The sequence below is a fragment of the Podarcis melisellensis genome (genome assembly GCF_964234715.1).
Source record: "Podarcis melisellensis genome assembly, chromosome: 6".
Classification (NCBI taxonomy): domain Eukaryota; kingdom Metazoa; phylum Chordata; class Lepidosauria; order Squamata; family Lacertidae; genus Podarcis; species Podarcis melisellensis.
This window is the reverse complement of record NC_138538.1, coordinates 54,435,283-54,460,874: the sequence shown is the minus strand read 5'-3', so window position 1 is coordinate 54,460,874 and position 25,592 is coordinate 54,435,283. Positions and strand designations below refer to the sequence as shown.

The 25,592-nt window shown below is 40.1% G+C and overlaps 1 protein-coding gene across 2 annotated transcripts in view; it reads left to right on the top strand.

The window, feature by feature from the left end:
• The first annotated feature begins 4,903 nt into the window (after nt 1-4,903).
• The window catches only part of BEND5 (BEN domain containing 5), a 733,046-nt gene continuing 712,357 nt past the window's right edge, over nt 4,904-25,592 (top strand). Inside the window, exons 1-2 of one of the 2 annotated variants that reach the window (XM_081913981.1) lie at nt 4,904-5,457; nt 13,072-13,194. In XM_081913981.1, coding sequence (XP_081770107.1) covers nt 5,364-5,457; nt 13,072-13,194 — 217 coding nt within the window. In that variant the 5' untranslated portion in view covers nt 4,904-5,363. The remainder of the gene's footprint in view (nt 5,458-13,071; nt 13,195-25,592) is intronic. The other variant, XM_081913985.1, reaches the window with a different exon arrangement.

Genomic DNA, 25,592 nt, shown 5'->3' with positions numbered 1-25,592 from the left:
GCTTTTATTAAATTGGCCCAGAAAATGAAATCCCTTTTATTGACAGCATTCTTCAAATTGCTCTACTAACACACCACCTTTTCATATAAATTAGTACCTTCAGTAGCTGTCCCATTGCTGCTTCTGTCCATGCTGTGAAAAAGCCTGGCTGAATAGTTCTCAAGTAGCAAGTGAGTCAGTCTGCGGCTGCAGTAATGCTTGTAATGAGCATCTGAACATATCTTAGAATAGCTGCAGAGGCACTTTCAGTTTGTGGCAGAGATAGCATTCTCTCCCCACATGTGATTATTCCTCTGAAATAACAATGCTTCTAGTCTCTCAGTTCTACACACAGAATAGCTAACCTGTGGTTGCTGTTCTCCAACTCCCATGATCTCTAACACCATGCTGGCTGGGGCTGATGGGAGGTGGAGCTGAACCTCATCTGGAGGACTTCAAGTTCCTCCTCCTGTTCTACACACTTACTATTGATATAAATTTAATAGGCATATGAATGCAAGAGCAATAATCCATGTTTTTAAAGTGTGAGCTATTTGGCACGTGTTGATTAACACTGATATAGTTATTATGAATTACAAGGGAGTGTCTTCAAACCTTGATGAGAATCTGTGCCTGCCCTTTCACACTGAAATAGCAAAAATGGTTTTTAGGCATACTAATTTGGAACTAGACTGAACAAAAAACTATTAGTGAGTGAAAATAAAAATAATGGGACGGAATTTTGCCAACATAAGTTTTTCATTCTTTCTAGCAATATGATAAAAATGGAACTGCGGAGGTAAGAGTCATTCCAAACCTTTTGTGTGGTTGTGAAGCCTGATATTTAAGCTGTTCCTAATCAAACAGTATAACACCTGCTGAATGCTGCAAGACAGATTGTACTTAGTAGAAAATAAGCAGTTATTTGAAGTATAGGTGTGAAAGGTATCATAAGAATTGAATAGGGACCATATGTGAAATGTGTGCTAAAATGTCAACATAGCAAAAACCATTCTAATCTGCTATTATAGGATCATGCATTTTAGTTGTTCAACAGAAGTAGGTCAAAATCCTTAGCAGATAAATGTCTAATCCAAGATAAACATTAATAAATCCAAAAATAAGATTAAGTCTTTACCTTAAATACCCAACAAGCCAACTGAAGCGAAAACCTTTGTCATTTCATAGTGTGCCACTGGCGCAAATATTTGGACCACTCTTTCAAAATATAGAAAATAGGTGTTGTAGAAATGAATTATGTTATGAAGACAGCCATTGAAAGACAAGCAACAGGAAAACAAGTCTGGCACAACAGGTTTCACTAGACACCAGCCAGGATTGCTTTAGGTTTGTTCCAAAGTTATCTTCAGTCTCTGCAGAGTCACAATATGTGGTGACTGACTGTGCATGTCGTTGGTGTTAAGAGATGTATGCAGGCTCCCTTAGCCCCACAGATATGTTTGCCGATAACCTATCGGTCATGGTTATAATGTATGCAATAATAACACTTATGTTCTTTAGAGCATCCTGTGCCCGCCTGGTGGCTCCAGATATTTAGGATTACAGCTCCCACCAGCCCCAGCCCCAGTTGGTGAAGGTTCCGGCCCAAATGCCTTCTAAATCCGGCCCGTGGATGGTCCGGGAATCAGTGTGTTTTTACATGAGTAGAATGTGCCCTTTTATTTAAAATGCAGCTCTGGGTTATTTGTGGGGCATAGGAATTTGTTCATCCCCCCCATATAGTCTGGCACCCCACAAGGTCTGAGGGACAGTGGACCGGCCCCCTGCTGAAAAAGTTTGCTGACCCCTGTTTTAACGCATTGGTTGCTTCTTTTGAAACCTGGCCTTTTGCCTATATTGGACTACTACCTGCCCGTGGCTGCTTGTTTGCAGTGTCTGGATCTATGCCTGCCCTGGATTCATTCAATCATCTCTAGTTCTTTGGACTGACAGCCAGTATCCCAATGCAGCACACACACACACACCAGGTTGCAACATCTGACCACTTGTGGTTATAACCACAATGGGAATAATAATAATAATAATAATAATAATACTGCAATAATAATACACCAAATCATAGTTTGGACTATTCCACTAGAGGCACAATCACTTCTGCTGTGTTGTTAATGTGAAAAGATGGACAGGCGATACACTGGGCAGTTATATGGACTTTTGTGTATACATTCAGGCTAGATACCAACACCTCAACCAAGTGTCATTTTGTTGGAAACTCTTATAAAACATAAGACTGTTGTTTATATAGTTGTCCTGTTGTACTGCCTGGGATGAATTACTTTTTTGTATAACTGCAATCAGATTAAACCACTGATTCCAAAGAGAGAATGGTAATTTCTGTGCTTACCCAGCCATGAATTTATATTTTTCTGACTTGTTTGGAGGCAATCTATATCTGGAGACCATTTTGCTGTTAGAGAGGAGCCACTAGAGAGGGTGTTCGTTTAATGTATCCATGCAGGTCGTACATAGCACCTCCCCTGTGTACACAGTTTACTTGGTTTTAATTATTTTTATCTTGGAAGGTTATGATCAGTCTATGATTTTTGGAAGTTTATTTAGACTCTAAACATTAGAGTCTGACTCTTCAGAGTAAATATTTTTACAGTATTATTCTCTCAGAAGAAAATAAATGCAAAGGTAATCCTGGAATTTTTCATTTTTTTTGTTCCCTTTTGTGAAAGTGCAGATTGTAGGTTGCTTCAAATACAGTAACATAGGAATATACAAAGCCATCTTATACCAAATCAGGCCATTGGTCCAGACACTACATTGTGTGGTAGCAGCTCTCCAGGTTTCAGGCAAGAACACTTTCCCAGTCCTACCTGGAGATGGTGGGGCTTGAATGAACCTGAGACCTTTTGCCTGCAGAGTAGATGCTCTACCACAGGGGTAGCCAACCTAAGGCCCATGGGCCACAAGTGGCCCACAGGGGTCGTTTAACTGGCCCACGAACCACCCATGAACTGAGCCGCCTGCTCGGCGAGTCCCCATGCTCTGCGCTAAACCGGCGCAGCACAGCACGGTGCAGGGACTCGCTTCCGCGGCACCGGAAATCGCATCTGCGCAGATACCAGAAATCGCGGGTGGGCGCCCTCACACACACATGATCCAGCCCATGGAGGGATCTCCGCTGGAGTGAACCTTGCCGACCCCTGCTCTACCAGACCTTCCCACATGTCAGAACTGCTCTCTCTTTACCACAATACACTCCTACAGAAACATGATGCTGCATGATAATCTAAATTAATGGTGCTCTTGTTGTTGGTTTTAAAAAAGGGAACAGTGGACTCTCCTTCATTGAAGGTTTTTGAACAGAGGTTGGATGGCCACCTGTCAGGGATTCTTTAGTTGTGGTTCCTGGATTGCTAGGGGGATTGGACTAGGTGACGTTTTGAGTCCCTTCCAACTTTATGATTCTGTGTTTATTGACCACTTTTGTAACTATACACAAATACTATTTCAAATAAGGATTCCCTTATAATCAATGAATCTATTTTAGTGCTTTTGATTTGCCTCTGAACAGAGCAATGTGTTTGTTTTTTCTTGTTTAGCCGTAAGATTCATGCTTGAAATCCTTCAACTCACTTGACCCACATGCTAAAATCCCAGCAGAGCTGACTCAGCTGTTCTTCTTCCCCACATGGACGTCACTTTTATTGTGTGTGGAAATGTTTGTCAGATAAAAATCTAAAAAGAGAAGACCTACATGATCAGCAAGAAAATAAAATGCACGGTTTTGACGTTTATGTCCACGTGCCATGTTAAAATTTACTTTCTAGAAGGCTCACTCTCCAATAGGACATTCCAACTGTGAGCTACGTGTGACAGAGCAGGAACAGGATAGGATAGCTTCTAGGCACTCTTGAGACAGTGGAGCACAGCGCTACACAGGTGGGGGAGATTAACATTAGAGGAGTTATATTCTTGTGCTACCAGAATGCCCATGAAGCATTCCCAATGCCAAAGTCAAAAAGGGCAAGAGCAGGGGAAGAATAGAGCTTAAGAAAAATCATTGGCTGATTTAAAGCTTGTTTCCAAGCTCCACAATGTGTAATATTACACTTGCAAAGGAGACAGTATTAAAACATTCCTATTGGAGTCAAAGGACAGGCCAAGATGGCTTCCCTCTACCCACTTTCTGCCCTCACATCGTGCAACAGAGGATGGGATCTTGGATAACTCTGCAGCCAATAAACTCACAAAGTAGTATAATTCAATAAGGTACTGTATACGGAAAGGGTCTACATCTGTCAGTCCACTCGTCCACAAACTTAGAGCACATAAGCAGAAACCAGTTTAAGGGAATTTTGTACAAACAGCCAAGACTTCCAACAAAGAGGGAAGGACAGATTATCAAGATTTGTTATGTCAATTGTGCATAGCATATCCCTGCACCATGATTGCTAATCATGACTATGTGACAGATATATAAGTATATAAATATTGAATAGCAATGCCCATCAACTTTGGCTGGAGAGCGACGTTGGCGATGGCAGGTGTGAGCAGGTGGGGGTGGCAGCATGGTGGGAGAGGTGCCCTGGATTTAGGGGGGCCCCAATGTGAGTCATGTGCATGACTGTCGCGCTCGGCCTCCTCTGCCCCCTCAAGAATGCGGGCTCAGCCCTGTCCCAACAGAAATGGGGGGCTATGGACCTAACAGGTATCGAAAGCCATTTGCACCTGCAGAATGTAGGCACTCTATACATATATAACGAGCAAACCAGTGGCATTTTTAGGGAGCAGGCTAGCAGGCAGGGCCCATTACTAACATCATAGGAGCCTACACAACACAAAACACTGTTACTGGATATAGGTTTTATTTTGTTTTTTATCTTATATTTTGGAAATGTACATCCAGGTGTTTTTTTTCCTTTAAAATTTTTTGGGGCCCCCAAGAGAGCAGGGCCCTAAGCTATAGCTTGCTTAGCTTATACATAAATCCGGATTCCTCAGCCCTATAGAGTTGGCGGGTATGACTTGAGTTTCGCCCCTTAAACCCCAAGCACAGGGTATATTCGGAAAGGGTTATCGTGCAGTTCGGGTGATGCGTGCGAAATTCCTGTTGAACTCGGTAGGGCTTAACGTCCGAGTAAGCGCGGCAAAGCTTAGGCACAGATATTTAGCCATGCGGCTCGATCCTGTGGCATGTTTACTTGGAAGCAACCTCCACTGTGCTTAACGGGGCTTATTCCTTCCCGTGCCAGCGTGCCTTTGGACATGAGCCTTCCTCAGAGAGTCGCCTGGAGCTGGTCGCCGTCGCCTCTCTGGGCTCTGGCTAACCCCTTTCCCCTCCCTCGCGCCGCTCAGCTTTCCAGGAGGAGCAAAAGAAAAGGGGGACTCGCCTGGCTGTGACGTGCGTTGCCATGGTGACGTCCGGACAGCGTCTCGCGGAGGGAGGGGAGGGAAATGAAGGGATGAAAACAAACATGGCGGAGAGGAGCAAGACGGCAGAAACGGGTCAGTTATTATTCTAGCGGCAGTCCCGTGCGGCGTGGGGTTGGGGGGCGAGGGAGGCGAAGGCAGGAAGAGCTGGCTGGAGTCTATGGAAGCGAGCGACGGGCGGTGGAAACAGCCCTGGTTTAGGCGGCAGGGAGGTGCGGCCTTGGCGGAGGGAACCACCGAGGGAACTTGGGGCCCCGCTGAGGCTTTGGCGGGGGACGACCTTGTGGGGGGACAGAAGGAGCTGTGTGAGGAAGCCCTGCCCAGAAGGCAAGGGAAGCGTCGCCCTGCTGGAATGCGGGGGTCGGAAAGGAAGCCTGCTCATAAAGGGGATATCTGAGGGGTCAGACCCCCCACTTTGGTGAGGCAGAAAAGGAGGCCCCCGCTAGCCTAGGCACAAACACCCCGCTGAGGAGAGCGGAGGTTTAGGGCACAGGGAGGTTTAGGGCACATTTCACAAGGTATGAGGTAATGGTGGTGGGGAGTCGACAAGGGCCGGAAAACAGCCAGAAAAGCAATTCGGGGATCCACTTGGATTGCAATCCTGTGCAGACGTACAGGGGAGCTGGGTAAACATATTTAGGGTTGCTCTGTCCTTCAGAAATCGCAGCCCAGTCTGGAGGAGTTTGATTATGTTTAGCCCCAGAGGAAAGCATTGCTGAAGGACTTGCTCCATACAGATGTGCATCGGATTGCAGTCGTTTTTAAAAGGGATCATGCTGACAGTTCAAATATGTAAGAGGAAGGAGGTACAGAGAGATTAAGGTTTGCCCTCCGAAGGTAACATACTGATGTATAAATTTATGAAAATCCTACTGATGGGGATTAAGTTCCTTGCTATCAAGTAGGGTGTGAAGTTGCAAACTTTTATAGCCTCAGACTAAGGCATTTTGAATGAGAGAAAGACATCTTGCTCTGTTGGGTGCTGTATATAAATATGCAGAGAGGTATGAAAATTAGTAAAAGCATGCAGAGAGGTGTGAAAATTAGTAAAAGCATGAGAGGGAGGAGAGCTGTTCACACAACTTTTTAAATCTCATATTTAGCATCAGAACTATTTTGCACCATCTTCACGCTTTGGGAGCAGTGCCTAATCATACCTATGCCGCCATGAATAAAATGCATTTTGACCCTCCTGAATTCTAGTTTTTCTCAAAGGCCCCACGTATTTCACTAATTTAGTACAGTTTACATTTCTAGATGTATACTGTATTAGAATGTCAAACTGGCAGACACCGCAATCCTTGACATGTCTATTTAGAAATAAGTCCTGCTTTGTTCAAAGGTTAATGTACGCAGGACTGCACCCTAAAGAGCTTTGTTCAGATCTTACCTCACTGTACATAAACTGGATTTTCATTTTTTGTAAAAAAAATATCTGAAGCAAGGGGGGAGAGTTGGGCCCTTAAAAAAATTATATTGAAATGTGCAGTAAATGTAGAGAGAGTCCCATATTCCAAGAGGATCTAATCTATTTTATCAAGATAACACTTCTTTTGTGGGGGTATTGCATTTTCCTTGCAACAGAATATTGTGTTTTATGTGCGGGAATTATAGAGGTTTTCCCCCAATACCATGTAAATTGTGAAAGCTGTATAAAGAATGCAGTTGTATGAGTGTCACTGGGACCTCTTTGACTGTGTCTAGGCCATTATTGTAGTGCAGTTTCCCCATTCATTGCTATTATGTGCTTTTAAATAATTTCCTTCTCATTCTACTGAGGTAAACATTGCCCTACAGTGCCAATTAAGCCTAGCAGTGTTAACATGACGCTTTGGCACTTTTTGTAGTTGCTATATATCAGGGCTATTCTCCTTCACATCTGGAGGAATGTCTTAGAATTTCATTAACTTGAAGTGGGGGTAGAAGTTTAGTTATCTGCAGTTTCTTTGGATTAAAAAAAAAATTAAAGCGGAGAACACAGTCTACCTGCAGTGAGGTCATACTCCACCTCAGTTATGCAGGAATGAGTTTCATGATGCTGTCTTTTAAAAGAGACTTGTGGGAGTACTGCTTGAAGCCTAAGTTTTTGGTAGCAGCTCACTTTCTTTTATCATATGGAAGAGGATTGACATTTTGCTTGTGGAATCAAGACTTTTAATTTATCTGAAGCATTTTTAACCTGCTGTTCAGCCAAAAAAGGTTCCCAGATAGACTTACAAAGATCAGTCATATGACAGTCCCTGCACTCAGGCTTATCATCCTAATGACATGACATAAATGTGTTTGGAAGGGAGGAGGAAAAAAGCAAAAGTCAGGCAGAAGGTTTTGTAAGGACCACTTGAAATGGAGATAATGTGAGGAGTGGGAAACTTATAGTTTCTGGTCCCTCAGAGCAGAGCTAATGGAGTGAACCTTTTCATTTCTTTTGCATCATGGTGAAATGTCTGCTGCTAGATGACAATTGATAGAAATAGGAGCTGGCTTGTCAGCAGAGATGGTGGTGGTGTGCTTTCACTCCTCTCTGTCTCTGCTGCAGCCTTTATAGCAAGAATAGGGAATCTATGACTCTAGATGTGGTTGCACATCAACTCTCATCAGCACCAGCCAGCATAGCTAATGGTCAAGGCTGGTGGGAGTTGTAATCCAACAACATTGGGGAGCCATAGGTTCTCCATCATTTCAGGAAGATCTAAAGAAGATCATCTTGGTTTGATACCTTGTTAGGGGAGTCACCTTCTTTGCATATTACTACTCTCAATGTCTACTACTGGTAGTCTCCTGGACACCATGTCTCCTTATGTGAAATTGTACCTTGTTACCTTCCTTAGATTTTGTGTGCATGTATTTTATAGTGTCCATGCATCACACAGAAACACAATACTAGCTGGTATCTGTATTGGAAATTGATTTTAAGTATATGCTGTTTTTATTTTAAACTAGATTGATAGATAGATAGATAGACAGACACACAATTGTTTTTAACTATTTTTATATATGTATCTGTTTAAAATATTTATCTTTATGTAAATATACTTTATTATAGTGTAAATTTCTTTGAAATACCACATAGAAAGCATATAAGGAAATAAATAACAATAAAATGATAGCCAGAACTAGGATTTTGGAAACTAGTAGTGTAAACAGCACAGTGTGCAGGGATTATAGACTGGTGAGAAGAAGGGACAAAGTCTGGATTGTTGCCTATAGGGACTGACATTCTTATTTATCCCTCTCTTACTCAAAACAAAAAAGGCCTCTTGTGAGGCCAGTAACAGTCTGGGGATCTAATTTTCACCAAGTAAGTAACTTTTAAAACCAACTCATTTTTGTAGTTGCAATAGGGGTAGTAACAACCATAGGAAATGTGGATTTCAAAGTAACTGACATATGTCCTCTTGTCTGGCTATCATTTGAGATGCTTTCCAAACCTGTTGGAACTTTTCAAGCCACACATTTACCCTCCCTTATCTTAACGTTTCATTGTTTCTTTGAAGTGGTAAATTCTGCTGGCTGATTGTTTTGTGTATAAAAACAACAGCAAAGAGTCTTGTGGCACAAATTTATTAAGGCATAAACTTTTATGGGTTGAAGTACACTTCATCAGCTGCATCAAATGTTATCTTTAGTTGGTAGGTTCTGTCCATATGGGTGTAGAAAAAAGTAACAAAACTTATACCACCATATTCAAGTGATATAATATAAATTATTGAACTTGGCTATTCAACAGTGGGATCCTAAACTGGAGGAAAAGGATTTTATACTACCTGAAGATTCTATTTTATTCTCAGAGGAACATTTTCTCCAACTTCTAGATAAAGCTACTGAATTCAGTTTTCTTTTATGTACCGGTATGTGTTGTTGCACACCACCCCAATTGCTGTGTGGTGCAAGATTCCAGGGGTTCTCAGCCCTTACCCAGGGTTTGTGTTTCCTTTTGGAAATGAGGCACAGCAGAGACCATGGGTCTTTATGATGAAGGTGTTCACATCATCAACACCCCAAATGGGTCTTATTTCTTCCTTAGTCACAGCATGGCTCGCTTTCTGTGCTTGCTGCTTTGCTTCTGGCCCACATCACTGCAAACTCATCTCTAAACTCTGCCTTTTGTCCTTCTCACTAACTTCAGTCTGGGGGAGCAGCCCCACCCATTTGCTGTCTCTCATGGAGCTCCTTTCCTTTGTTTCCCTTGTTGACCCATTCCCCAGGCAGTCACCTCATGAGGAAGCTAACCTGGCTTGTATTTTAACACTTGCTGGATTCAGGGGTTCAGGAAGCTAGCCTAACTTTTAACACTTGCGGGGTTCCAGGGATTAGAGGGGTCTGGCACATAGGCATAGGATTTTTGTTAGGATTTATTATTTTTTAAAATCTCTGGTAAAGATACCACCAAAGCGGTGACATTACAAGGGGCACACTTGGGTTGGGAGGCTGGCTTCTGCTGTGGGGGGGGGGCGCATAGAACCTCAGTTAACTGAGTACTTTCAATGCTTTTCAATACTTTTTTTTGGCTCGGGGGAGAGGGAAGCTGCCCCGCTGCCCTCTCTTGGTTATGCCCATCATCTGGCACCCACAAACCCATAGCAATACACACACCCACGAACACACACACACACCCCTTTGTATATTTACCTGCCAACTGAGAACAGCATTACATGCATCTGATAAAGTGGGCTCTGATCCACAAAAGTATATGCCATAAAATTTAGTCTTTAATGTGAACTAACAAAATTGTTGTTGTGGCTACACTAATGCAGTTAGCCTGCTGGAAGTAATGTTATAAAGGAATCTAAACTGGATAATGCTTTGTACCTACTGTTAACATATTAAGGTTGAGATCATATTCATTGTACATGCGAGTAAGTTAAATTGACCTCTGGGATTTACTTCTGCTTGTATTGTTATCATTTGCTGATCCTAAACAACATCTTAAATTAGCTTAGGGAAAATACTAAATTCCTCCTTCCCTTGAAACCCTTCTCTTGAAAATATGACTATGGAAAAGGGAAGTGGACCTTCTTGCTGCTGGAAAGCAGGCCCTTACAGATTACCCAAAGGGAATACAGTGGTACCTCAGGTTAAGAACTTAATTCGTTCTGGAGGTCCATTCTTAACCTGAAACTGTTCTTAACCTGAGGTACCACTTTAGCTAATGGGGCCACCCACTGCTGCCACGCCACCGGAGCACAATTTCTGTTCTCATCCTGAAGCAAAGTTCTTAACCCGAGGTACTATTTCTGGATTAGCAGAGTCTGTAACCTGAAGCGTCTGTAACCCGAGGTACCACTGTATAGTCCTTTACAGAAAAAAGATCTCCCACCCTTGAGTTAGATGTGGGATGGTTCATAAGTCCTGCCCAGAAAAAATAACCTCTTCAACCATCTCTCCAATAGCCTTTTCTTTCCACTTTACTTTACAAGGATGGGTAGTCTACACAGGATTGGTGCTAGGTCTTAACCTCTGAGGCACAATCTGGAGGAATAGTGTTGGGTCAGACCCTGTAAAAAATATGAAGGGTTAACTTACTCAGAGGAACAGTACAACAACTGGCCCTTGAAACAGTTTCGTTCAGATTGTTAAAGAACACAGTGTTTCAAGCTCTGTTCCTGAATACCATGCAGACTTAAGCACTTCTCAGTGTTTTCAGTAAAGTACATTTTAGGATAATTTGCCCTGTCTTTTTGCTATTTTAAACCACTTTTCTTTTCCAAAGATTAAGGAAAAGACTGGCGATTGCAGACTTTGGCAAGAGTAATAGTTTAGCAATAGCAGTTCTTTCTGATTTAGTCCTATTAAAGTCTACTTTGCTGTACACTCTCTGTAGAAGGAAATGTTACATTCTTTGTCAGATTAGACTACTGTAGTTTGGATCTTTCTTTTACAGAAAAGTGCAGTGATGTTATAATAAGTATGAACTAGATAAAATAAAACACAAATGACCAATTTCTCATTAAAGAGGTGCTAGGTTTGTTGCAAAGAAACCATGCATTATCGCTTCTTGGCCTTTTGGCTAAGATCAAGTGTAGTAAGAAACCATGCATTATATTTAACTAACTTGGTTAAACAAAAACTAACAGATGTCAAAAGTCTTTCCAAATTCTAATTTGAAGAGGATATAAAAGTAATCAGTCTCAGAAGTATTGAAAGTAATTGTGCTACACTCTTGGTAGAGCAATTGATGTTGGCATCTGTGCATCAGGTTTGGTATTTGAGAGCAAGCAAGTAGGAAAATCACCACAGTTTTCTTAAAAGAAATGCTGTGCTTTCCATAGATATGAACTCCCAGATAATTTGCCTGGGTTTAGGGATGCTTTCAGAATTGTCTTCATTTGGAGTTAGTTGTGCTAGCAAAGTGGAGTCAATGCATTAGAAATCCTGCTCTGTTTTGTTTGTTTCTATTCAATTTTTTTAATTTTTTACAAGCAACTGCTATGCATGCACTGTTTGCTGCAGCTTTCAGTTCCTTCATGTTTTATTACTGCTGTGCACACATGTATTGATAAAATATTGTGTGATTGTGTATATGATTAAACCAAGATTCTAGTTGTATAGTGTTTTACCTATGCACATGTGCACAAGGAGCATTTGTGAAATATTAGAGAAATGAATTAGGTAATCCTCTAATTTCTAACCAAAAGCGTATGTGTTCATTTTAAATTAACAGTTGATTTTCCCACATAATTGAATATAAATGTAACTATATATTTACACGATAAAAGCAGTGTGTCAAATTAACCCAATATATACTTTTCTGAAATCAACATTCTTAGTTAGGACACTGAATCATTTGAGAATGTGAGTTCTTGATTACAAAGGGAGAAGAAAATAGTAATTAATGTAAGTAAGCAGAGGGCTGCATGCTGCAGCCATAGGATGGCTGACCAGCAGATGGAAAAAGAGGTCTCCCATGGCCTTACTTATTTGACCATGATTTGAACTTTAGCAATTTTATGCAGTGATATGGATGAACTATGTGTATTATTCCCTATGTGTATTATTCCATTACCAGTGCATTTGGTTAGAACAAAATTCATAGGATTCCAGCATAGGGGTGCACAAATGCTTGGATCTATTCCCTTATTACAGTACACTAGCCACCACCAGCAGTCCATTGAAGCTACTGTGCATGGCAGCTGTGAATTTTAAAGCCCATTGTAGGAGCTCTGTTTTAATGTTTGTGTACCACCTTATCTAGTGCACAATTCACTGGTTGAATTTGCTGGCCATCTGATCTGGAAGATGGTGATCAGGTTACCACAGTGTCTTGCTGTGGAAAATGTTTATAATATATGATGTGACTGTCTCTTTAGGGAAAGCTCTGAACTTCATGCTCTGCAGTGCAACTGTGGGTCTATTCTAAATAATAATTAGCCTCACACATGCTGATGGGGTCCTATGCAAAATACAGTATCTAATAAGGCCTTGTTTCTAGACCACCTGTTATTGGGGGGTGTTGAGGCAAGGTAATTGCCATTGCCAGATCATTAGCTCCTGAAATCTCATTGCTACTGGGAAATGCTGTTTATCAGATACTATTATAGAATATACTTGGAAAACATCATAGCATATGAGTGAGTATTATGTTTCATCACCTGTACAAACTATTAAAATTGCAAAGGAAGATAATCTCTGTGTTCTATTTTGGTATCAAGTTTACAATAATATCTAATTAACTTATTTTTATTCCAACAGGTAGTGACATAGGAATAGATGAAATTATCACAGGAAACTTAAACAAATGCACCGCTGTTCCACCAGGGTATTTTGGACAACCAAAAAAGGGACATCTCATATTTGATGCCTGCTTTGAGAGTGGTAAGTAGAATGTTATTTATAAAACAATAAGATGTTGCAGACATCTATGAACTTGCCAGCTTAGACCACAAAACGTTTATAAACAGTGATAACCAAGAATGTCATACTTTGTGAATTGTTTTCAATTAGTCTATGTTTTGGATGTTGCCAATGTATACATCATGTGTTGAATGTTGCTTCAACATGCATAGACAGACTTGTACTACTGTGAACATAATCTAGAGATATGGAACACTGATGAATTATTCTGGCCACTGTCATCATCATTTCATTTCTATATACTTTTCTCTATATGTTACTCTTAGGCCATGACAAAACTTCAAGAGAATAAATACATCAGCAATGCATTGCTATCCTTCATATGTCCATGTATATACAATTTAAAGCAGTTTCATAATCACAAATAATACAATAACCTCAAAATAATTCTTTCATAATTCATTACTAACAGGAAGAAAGTGAGATGCCATGTCACCCAGCAGGTTGTAGCAGCAGAGTAAAGCTTTTTAAAGACCCACAGAAAAGGATGGGTCAATCCTTAGTCCTAGATGTTGGCAGGAACAAGATAAAATTGGTTTTGTCCAGAATGGTTTTATCCAGTCTTTTCTATATAAATATTCACAGGACAAGGAACATTGTTCGTGTTTTGTAAACAGAAAGTCCTAGGTTCAATCCATTATATTGTTGGTTTAAAAAAATCAGAGGTGAACTCTCTTTCCAGTTGCAGTACTCATTAGTGGTCTGGAATGACAAGTATAGTATAGGACAGATTTCTATGTCCACAGGGAGTAGTGTAGTTGACTGTTCTTCAGCTCTCTAGGTGTTATTTTGCAAGGTGTTTTCCATTTTGACTTCAGTTGACATCTTTGAGAGATATATGACTAAAATGTTTTGCAACTCTGAACACTTATTAGTGTTTTACTTGTGAGGTAGAGGTTTCATGAAATTATTTTTCTGACATTTAGTTTATTTCTTTCAGAAAACTCTTGCAGTTTTTAAAGTGGAATGTTGTCTCTTTGCCCTATTTGAACATAATGGATTGGGGGTCATAAATAAGTATTGGTTAGGTCATAAGTTTCAGTTTTGATACTTCTGCTCAGAACAAAGTGCTTTCAAAATACTCCATAATGATGTTGAAAATAGTTGGCCTTTGTAAAGGTTCATTTTTTTCCAGCTTGTTAACTTTAAAATGGTAAGTAACCTTCAATCATCTTCTAACTTGTATTTATCCATTTTATCTATATAATAGTAAAGTGATAAACAATGTTGCACATTTAAACTAGTTAATACAGCTAGGTGCTGGTATAATCTCTAGAATATTTTTTGTTGGGCAGTACACATGACAAAGTTAACTAGCTATATTTTTGTTTTGAAAGCAATTATAATAGAAGCAAAGAATCTGAGGGACCAACAACAGCAAGTAAATGTTCAAAGTGCACCCTTTCCTCACCCATTTTGGGCAACAAAAATGTTATCCACTCCCCTTTTTGTACTTGCTCTAGATATCATTTGGTTCCTATCCTTTTTGAGAAGTAGCATTCTGTTACATATGTTTGCATGCAATTTTTAGTCAGTATTAGAACTGTGGATTCTAAAATTGTGGGGTGTCTCTTGTTCATAGCTTTGAACTCACTAGGTGTCTCTAGACAATCTCAAACACAGCCTTCCCACCCAGCATATGCAGAATTATTGCAGCTGTTTGAGGAGCGTTTATATAAATTATCCTGAGCACTCAGAAATACTGTATAAACATCATATGCTGTTTGAAATTTTCATGCAGGCACTACCCTCCATATCTTAGTGGGCAACACTTGAAAAATAGTTTTGGACAAAATTGGTTATTTAGGTCTGAATAACTGCATAGACTTTTCTATGTATATATTCATACACGTTGTTGTTTAGTCGTTTAGTTGTGTCCAACTCTTCGTGACCCCATGGACCAGAGCACACCAGGCACTTCTGTCTTCTACTGCCTCCCACAGTTTAGTCAAACTCATGCTGGTAGCTTCGAGAACACTGTCCAACCATCTCGTCCTCTGTCGTCCCCTTCTCCTTGTGCCCTCCATCTTTCCCAACATCAGGGCCTTTTCCAGGGAAATATTCACACATACACACATGAAAAAGAAGCTTATTGTGGGTAGTGTCACATCATTTTGACTGAGTGTGTCCTAACGATAATCATTTTTAGCTTAAAATGTTACATCAATGCCTTTGACAGATATCCTTATAGTAGTATGTTGAAGAAATTGTTATGATGGTTCACAAATATTGCAACCGCTACTCAAGGAAATTGTTTTATAACTACTTTTCTGTAGCATCTCATCCTGTTTCCAGATGCCTGATGTTTTATTATTTCAGTGTAAGATAGATCTTACACTGTTGTTATATAATCTCACTTTGTGTGTATCATAGAATCATAGAATTGTAGAGTTGGAAGCAATCTTAACTAAAGTATCCATGGCAGATGGACATCCGACCACCTGCTTAAAAACCTTCAATGAAGGAGATTCTACCATCTTCTGAGGGTGTCCATTCCACAGTCAAACAGCAGGATAGGATGTGGAGGATATAGATCTAAACTAGATATTTGTCATAGCCTGGTTCAATAAAATTTGAGACCAATGAAATTTAAAAGAGATTCCAACTAAATATTAGGAAAAACTTTCTGACAGTAAGAGCTGTTCAAGAGTGGAATGGGCTACCTCAGAAGGTGGTGGACACTCCTGCGTTGGAGGTTTCAAAACAGAGTTTGTATGGTCATTTGCCAGGGATCTTTATCTTTGATTCCTGCATTTTAGGGGGTTGGGTTATATGGCCTATGGGGGTCCTAAGTAATTCTCTAAGTGAAAACTGGGGCTCATGTAAGCACCATGAAGAAACACACATTTTGCATCAAGAAATCCATAAGACACTTCACTTGAAAACACATACAATCACAGAAATAAATGTGCATGTGCAGTTATTGTTATTTTATTTGGACAATTTATATTCTACTTATAGTGAAACTCTTAAGTGGTTTGTGTGTATATTGATGGTGAATATTCCAATAAATATAGCAGTGTTTATTTTGAATTGTTCATGTTCATTTGGACTGTGTAATATATTTGTGCCTATGTATAGCATAATAGATACGGTGGAAACTAATTAAAAAACTGGAAATGGGGAAGGAAATGTAAAGATTGGTTGTGACTCAGTCTTCATTTAATTTTAGTAACTACCTGAAAGATGATAATATGCTATTAAAATCACTGCTCATAAGTATTTTATGAGACATATTCTGGCAACACTTGTGTAGGAATAAAAAGGGGGAAGAATAATGCTTTTATTTTAAAATTCCTAGATAATGAAAACATTTGTTCAGGAAATGCTTTTTGAAAAAAATGAATACTTTATAACCTTTTTGATATGTTAAATCATTTTCTGTTCTCCTGAAATTGCTATTTGTATCACCACAATCAGACCAGAGCACTGAATTTATTTACTCATTTATTTATTTTTATAATAAAAGCAATAGACCTTTCCCTCCCCCTAACCGTCCCCATAGGGGCATTTGAAGGGCTATCTTTCCATGAGAGCAGGGGCAGGGGAGAAGAAGCAATGTGACAGCTTTTTCTTAACATGCAAGAATTATGCATGCTATGGTTATGTTCTGCTTGGACTTCTGCAATGCACTCCGTGGGGCTTTCTTTGAGGGTGACTCAGAAACTACAACTAACACAGAATGCGACTGCCAGACTAGTGACTGGGAGTGGCCTCCAGGACCATAAAACACGGGTCCTAAAAGATCTGCATTAGCTCCTAATACGTTTCAGAGCACAATTCAGTGTTCATGCTGACCTTTAAAGCCCTAACAGGTAATACCCGTCCCACATAATCGATCACATGATGTGGCACATGCGCATCATTCAAATGGCAGTGCCCATGAACTGGGGGTGGGGGTGGCCCCCTCAAATATATTATTGCGAGGGTTGAAGGGACCTTGTCCCCTAGGAGTTGGCTGCTGTGCCTGAAGGAGAGCTTCACTCCCATAGTTAAGTCTGCACATTGTGATCTAGCTCAAAGGACCTTCTGGTGGTTCCCTCACTGTGGGAACTGGAGTTACAGGGAACCAGGCAGAGGGCCTTCTTGGTATTGGCAACCGCCCTGTGGAACGCTGTCCCATCAGTTGTCAAACAGATTAAAAAAACCTACACAACTTTCTGAAGACATCGGAAGGCAGCCTTTTATCAGGAAATTTTAAATGTTTGATGTTTCACTGTGTTTTTATATTATGTTGGAAACTGTTCAGAGTGTTGGGGCAACCCAGACAGATGGGTGGGGAATAAGCAATATAATAATAATAATAATAATAATAATAATAATAATAATAATAATAATAATAATAATTCTATTGTGGGTGATTCTTTTTTTAAAATGATGCTGGTTGTTGTAATAATTTTATGTAAACCATTTTGTGATGTCTGCCTGAAAAGTGCAATAGGAATTCTTCAAATAATGAATAATAGAAAAGCATACAAAACCATTAAAAGGCTGTACATAACAATCATTAAAATGACTAGCTACTTAAGTAAATTTCAAATAGCTACTTAGACCTATCAACATAAAAAGTTTTTAAGAGATGTTCAAAAGTCAAAAGTGAGTAATTGGGACCCATAGCATGACTTAGCTGTCTGCAGTCTACAGATACATTTTGGGCAGGTTTAATGAAATAAACAATGGTCCATATTTTCTATTTCTTTAAATTATATTGGTTAGAGAACCTATTTAGGAAGATTTGTTGCTGCAAAATCAGCAATTTTACTCTATTTCAAGATGAACATGCTCTGTAATGAGACTCAGAGGGAAATAATTTATTAACATCTTTCCTGATAAGCTCAAAATTCATTTGAATACAAAATGTTACCTTTGAAGCATAATATTCCACTGGTTAAGCACATAAAATTCCTCTGATTAGGCACATAACTCTTCACGTTTGCCTTTATTGATTCTGTTCAGTGGTCTAATTGCATTCTAGGTTTAGCCTTTACCATGCTAATTTTGATTTAGGGTTTGTATTTCTTAAAAACAAACTGGGTGCACACCATCTATTATAGCTGCATGGTCTTGCTAAAGCTAGTGGGAACTTTGGGATCAACTATAATGACACAAAGTGGAGGTAAATTACTACAATATATAAAGGTGTTTTTTTATATGGTAGCATTTTGCAACAGATTAATAGTCTGAATTGCACCTAGGAAGAATTATTTGTTTTCTGTGGTGTCTGGTGTAATTGGACTTTTGGCATCACAAACACTGTGTATTTTAAAGAATTGTTTTTAGTGTGAATGTATTTACTTGGTAGTCAATCCACCATTCCTTCTCTCTGGAAGTACAGTTGGAAGCTTGCTCATGTTGAAGGTATTTTGTGTCCAAATTAAACATTATTATCACACTTGTTCATAAACCACAAGGTAATTTGTGTCATGCCCATTTCGTTGTTGTGGTTTCATCTGCTATTGCACCATCAAGAACATTCTTTTTCTCTTCTTCAGTGCAAGTGTCATTCCATACTCCAACATTTCTCCGATGAAAATAGGGACATCCTATTCAATAACGATGATGATGATGATGACAATATTTATACCCTGCCCTTCTGACGGGAATTGGAATTGATCTTTATTACGGCCATTGGCCCGTCACACGACAGTTTCCCATACCACCATAATGTACTTGAACCTCCAAATTTAAAACCGCCAAAACTTACAAAAAAAAACAACAACAGACAAGAACCAAGCAAAACAAAAACAAAAGACCAACATCATACATTACAACAAATTTGTAGCATAAACATCGCCCTCTGCTCATAAATTAATAGAAGACATCAATGGTGATATCACCTAATTACATCCTAAAACATAGATCATGGTTTAAAGGGATTATCCGAGCCACACAGGAGTCCGTTTCTCTTCTTTAGGGATAGGACGCTGATCAAGAATCTGGCAACCATGAGTGATCTTAGGGGGTCATCATCATTTAATAGATATCTCAGTTTGGCTTCAGTCGTATCATCGGCAATTCCCTTAAGATATTGAGCAAGAAACTTGCTCCTGGGCCCCTTCTGACGGGGTTGCCCTAGCCGCTCTGGGTGGCTTTCAACGCATATAAAAACAAAATAAAACATTAAACATTAAAAAAACTTCCCTGTACAGGGCTGCTTTCAGGTATCTTCTAAAAGTTGTATAGTTCCTTATCTCCATTCCCTCCAACATTTCTCTGATGAAAAAGGGATGTCCTACCATACCCACCAATATTTCTCCACTGAAAATAGGGACATCCTACAGAAAAGCATGACATTCTGGGATCAAATGAGAAACCAGGATAGCTTCCAGAAATCTGGGATTGACCCTAGAAAATAGGGAAACTTGGAGGATCTGCCATTCATGGGACTCAAGCAAAGCCATTCTTCGCATTAGTAACTGAGTCTTGTTATTTTTTTATCAACAGCTGCTAAGCCTCTTTGCTGTTTCTCTGTAATTTCTCAGCAAATATGTTTGAAGTGTACAATCCATTTCCCATTTCCCATCACAGGTACTTATTCTTACAGCTTTTTAGTATAAAGGTGTTTTAGTGCTCAGATTCACAATATGAGTCTGGGGTTTTCTTGCAACTTGACAATTAAAAATAGTGCAGGAAGTGACCACACATCGATTCCTGTATGATTCAATGCACAAAAGGGGTCTTGGGAGTGGGGGCGATGTGTGTTTGTGTGTGTGGCTTTGTGTTTGCAAGTATATAGGAAGTGCGGTAATTTTCTGCACCATTTAAAAATGCATTTTTACTTAATGTTGTGGAGGTACCATACTTTGAAGTTGTATGGTATTTACTTTGTTAAAGCAAGATAGCAGTATTTAGTTCACCGTATAAGTGCTACGTGTAGTCAAACTAGCTTTCTTGATAGCTCTGTAGAATAAACCACAAATCTAGGTTTTTTCCTGAGGTCTGGTTCAATTGGACAAATGAAAGTGCACTTCAGCAAATTGTGAACTGGACTGAAATCTGCTGACATTTCTACATGTGAGTGTTTAAACCATTAATATGTATTTATGGATGACACGATTAAACAAACATATAGGCACTTTGCAGTTAATAATAATAATAATAATAATAATTTATACCCTGCCCATCTGGCTCCAAGTGTCCCTATATTCCTGGGACATCCCTGATTTAGAGAAGACATTCTGGTTTCTGATTTGATCCCAAAATGTCCCGCTTTTCCTTAGGACGTTCCTATTTTCACCAGAGAAATATTGGAGGGTATGGAGTGATTTAACTCCCAAGCTGTCTGAAGGCAATCTTGTATAGGGAAGTTTTTTTAAAAAAATGTTTAATGTTTTATTATGTTATTATATATGTGGGAAGCTGTCCAGAGTGACTGGGGCAACCCAGTAAGATATGTGGGGTATAAATAAAAATTATCATTATGGAGCGGGATGTCCCTATTTTCATCGGAGAAATGTTGGAGGGTATGATAAGTAGACCCCAGAAGCTGCTGCACAGTGATAGAATTCTACAAAGTTCTACCCTAGGCAAGTTTTGAAAGTGTTCTAAATTGAAAGTTGGTATTTAGGATTTCTGTTTAGCAAGATTTTGAAGCTAACATTGTAGCTGTTAAAAGACTATTTATCATTTTTAATTGGATTTTATATTTGTTTTATTATATTATTAGGCATCACAAGACTTTGGGGCAGGCTTTGCAGTAAATATGAACAGATTATTTTACCACTGTTGTTGTTGTTGTGCCCCACCTTTTCCCTTGACAGGCTGCTTCCTTGAACTTTTTTTTTGAAATCTGTAATAATTTCCTGAAGATAGAAGTCAAGTTATATGTAATCCCCTGTCTCCATGTTGTTGTTGTTAAAATATAGGCACTCTGTTTTTCCCTTTGCTATCCTTACATAATCTTCCCAGTCTTTCAGTATTTTCAGATATAATTCCTGTGTGCTCAGAATTGTTTTCATTTTTTCTTTGAGCAAATGTGGGTGCTTTTATCTTATCCTACCATGCTATCCCCTCTTTTCCTGTCTTACGTTTGGGATCAGCTGATGATAACAATGTTTTTCCTTCAAATACTAATGTACAGGATATATTGTGTTTCATTTTCTTTGTAAGAGCTTGTGTTCTCTGTTGATTATGTTACTAGCTGCTACGCCAGTTCCCTACATGAGGTTGGTCAGCTCAGGTAACCTCATTGTTGGAGATAAGCAGTGTCCAGTGCACAGCGGAATGATGAAAAGTACGTGCCAACATACTCTATATTGCTTTATTTACATTTCAAAGCTGGTAAGTTACAGAAAAACATCTTCCCTCTGCCGGAGCAGAGAAAGCGTCATCTCTCCTCTAAAGCACGGAGAGAATCACACAAAGTGAAACTGCAAAGAACAGTGGAAAACAGGAAACCAGTGTACGTCATATCCAGTCTCCATTCCCGTGGGAAAACCTCCAACAGTACAGACTCTGTGGAATGTAAACAACCTGTCTCGTGACAAGCACTTCGCTGCACAGAGAAGAAAGCAGAAACCAACATCCTCCCCCTTTCTGTGAACATCTCTGGGCAGCGTGTTCGTACAATATCAGTACAAACCCAACTTCTGCACATAGGTACAGTGTTGATCCCTTGATAAAATCTTGGACAATACATCAGCAGGAATTTCATTACCTGGCATATAGGACACCATTACGAGTCCCTTCTGAATATGTTCCCTAGCATGTTGCACCTTCAATTGTAAGTGCTTCGTGCTTTGCTTACAACCTTCAGAATTCAGCAAAGCCAAACATGCTTTGTTGTCCTGGTAAACCTGGATTGGACATTTGACAGGAATTTTCATGTCTTTGCACAATTGTAACAACCATTCACAATCTTTAAGTGAATAAGACAGTGCATTCAGTTCAGCTTCACAAGTACTTAAGCTAACTGTTGTTTGCTTCTTGCATGACCAATCAAATAGACCCTGATTGTACTTATAGCAAACTCCAGACGTACTTTTCCTGTCTGTAGTGTCACTTCCAAAACTTGCATCTGCAAATATCTCAAGACCACCAGACTTCTGATTGTTAAATCTCAGTCTGTAATGCATAGTGCCTTTCAAATACCGCGCTATGCGTTTCAGAGCTTTCCAATCCTTAACAGTAGGATTGTTGACTTGTCTGCTTAGCAAATTACAGCTAACAGCAATGTCTGGTCTTGAACATCTGGCAATGAAGTTTAGCTTGCCTAGCACACTTCTGTACAGTGTAGTGTCAGAAAATGCTTCTTCAGTGTCATCTACCTGATAACCTGTTGTCATCGGTGTGTCTACAGGGTTAGCATCCATCAGGTTTAGCTTGCTTAACACATCAGCAATTTTCCGTGACTGGTGTACTAGAATGTTACCATCTTGATCTCTCTCTATTTCCAGAGATAGGTAGTTGTTTACCTCACCAAGATCTTTCATGTCAAAGTGCTCTTTCAGTTGAGCTAGGGCGTTATTGTACATTGTGACATCTTTCCAAAAGAATAAAAGATCATCAACATAAAACAAACAATACAGTTTCTTTTGCCCCTCCTCTTTGACAAACACACACGTATCAGCTTTCCCTTGCTGAAAACCTAGAGAAAACAATACTTCAGTGAGCTTTGTGTGCCAACACCGTGCACTTTGTTTGAGACCATAAAGGGACTTTTTCAGAGCACAAACAAATCCCTGTTTTACCTGTACGCCATCAGGTGGAAGCATATAAAGTGATTCATCTAGAGATCCGTACAGAAAAGCTGTATTCACATCATGGTGACTAATGTGTAGATTCTCCTCTGCAGCTAGCTTGAGCATAAGCCTAATGCTCTCATACCTCACTGTGGGTGAGTAGGTCTCGTGGTAGTCTTCACCTGGTACCTGTGCAAAACCTCTGGCTACCAATCTGGCTTTGTGTCTGACTATCTTGCCATTTTGGTCAGTCTTCGCTTTGAAGACCCATTTGCTTCCAAGCAATTTCATTCCTGGAACTACTGGAACAAGTTCCCATGTTTTGTTCCTTTCCAAGGAATCAAGCTCAGCCTTCATGGCATTTAACCATGGCTCAGCTTCCTTTGAATCCAAATCCTGGATTTCTTGGAAACTTGAAGGTTCAAAAACCTTCTTGGAGCTTTTAACAGCTGTTACTGCTATCTTAGCATACTCATCAGCAAATCTCTTTGGAGGTCTGCCTTTTGTGGCTCTCTGTGACCTACGAATTAGCCTTAAGTCTTCAACACTCTCCTCTTCCTTCTTAGGAGAAAAGTGACCTATTGTGAACAATGGTTCTTCCAATTCTTGATCAGAGCTTTCAGAGGGTCGCATAGAGGCTTTCGCACTCTTGAAATCCTCTGAATCACTCGATTCAGTTTCAGAATCAGAATCAGAACCTTCATCAGTGGGTGTGGGTTGTTGCGGTTGCTTTTGACTATCCTCAGTCTCATCACTGTCATCAGGATAACATTGAAAAATTCCCACATTCTCCCCCCACTTGGCATTGTACTCAACACTTCTTGTGAGCTTAATTTCCTTAGAGTCAGTCATCATTATTCTGTAAGACCCTTTCTGATAACCTAGAAAGATACCATGCAATCCACGCTTGTCTAATTTGGAGTTTTGTGGTGAGTGAACCCACATGTCCGAACCAAAAATTTTCATGTGTTTGATGTATGGCTTCTTGCCAAACATCTTCTCATAGGGGGTACAACCAATCGCTGAAGATAACCTGCGATTATAACTGTAAGTGAAACATGAGAGAGCTTCGGCCCAATAACTCTCTGGAAGATTTGCATCATGCAGCAAGGTTTTTAACCCTTGAAGCAATGTTTGATTTGCTCGTTCCGCAAGTCCATTCTGCCATGGCGAGCGAGGACTAGACAAATCGTGTTGAATTCCTTTCTCAGTCAGAAAAGCTTCAAACTGCTGAGAAGTGAATTCTCCCCCCCGGTCAGTAAAAAGAATCTTTATCTTCTTACCATGCACATTTTCCAACCAAGCACAGAATTCCTTGAACCTAGGAAAAGCCTCTGATTTCTGCTTGAGATTATACACAAAAATATACCTGGAAAATGCATCAACAAGAACCATGAAGTACTTATTTCCACCCAAAGAGGGCGCTAGTGGTCCAACCAAATCAGCATGAATAATTTGGTATGGCTCTGTAGCTTGCCTACTAGACACCTTACCTTTCGCAGCCATTTTTACCTTGTTTGCTGCGCATGCCTTGCACTTCATGTGGTACCTGCAGGGTTTAATAGTCATACCTTCAACCAAGGCAGGCATTTTAGATACTGCCTCAAAATGCAAATGACCAAATTTTCGATGAAAATCGTGAATACATTCTGCATGCAAACTTTTGTTAGAACCTGCAATGCAACAAGTGTCATCCTGCATAACATCATCATAATACAAAACAAACAAACGATCAACAAATTCAGCATACAACTGATAATCATTTTTCTTGGTGATGATGCACCTATTGTTTTTAAAGGAAACGTCAATCTTCTTCTCAATCAGCTGTCCAACGCTGAGCAGATTATGTTTCGCGTCCGGCACATAAAGCACATCCTGTATCGATAAGTCCAAACTGTGAAGAACAACAGTTCCGTAGCCTTTACTGGGGATAGTGTGGTCATCCGCCTGGTGAATTGCACCTTCCTGCAGTGTAAAAGACACGAACAGTCGCTTATCGTTGCACATGTGATGCGTTGCAGCTGAATCAACAACGAAGAAAGATCTAGATGTCTTCTGGACCTCTGCAACCTCCGCAACCTTTGGAGCGTAGCGTGAGACCATTGCCTTGTGCTGCGTTGTCCTGGACACCGGACCTTTGCCTTTGCCTCGGCCTTTTCCACGCGATGAGCTTTCGCTGCGCTGCTCTGTCTTGGCCCTGGGATATTTGCATTCCCTCTTCATATGGCCTAGACGTCCACACGAGTAGCATTTCACTGCCTTCAAAGCTTTGGCGCCATCTGGTGGTTCCACTGCACTATGGGATGACGTCTGTGAAGACTCCCCATTTCCCATGCAGCCAGCACCCCGCCGATCTGCTTCATTCTGAATCATGGCAGTAACACAAGCTACTGTGCGTTGAGCATTTGGCTGATCAGTGGTATCAAATCCCCCACTTGCTTCATCCAGCCTTCTGCAGCTAGCCATCATGACTTTGGCACTTGCCTCTTGCGTCATCTATGCTGGTTTAAATCAGACTGCTTTATACAAGCTGTGTCTGTGTACAGCTGCTTCAATCGAAAGGCAAATTCTAAACAGCCTCTGCCTTGCCTGAGCCTCTTTGCTTATCTGCAGCTGCTTCAAACTGCATTCCAAAGGCAAGTTCAAAATTACTTTCACTTTCCCAGCCATCCAAGCCAC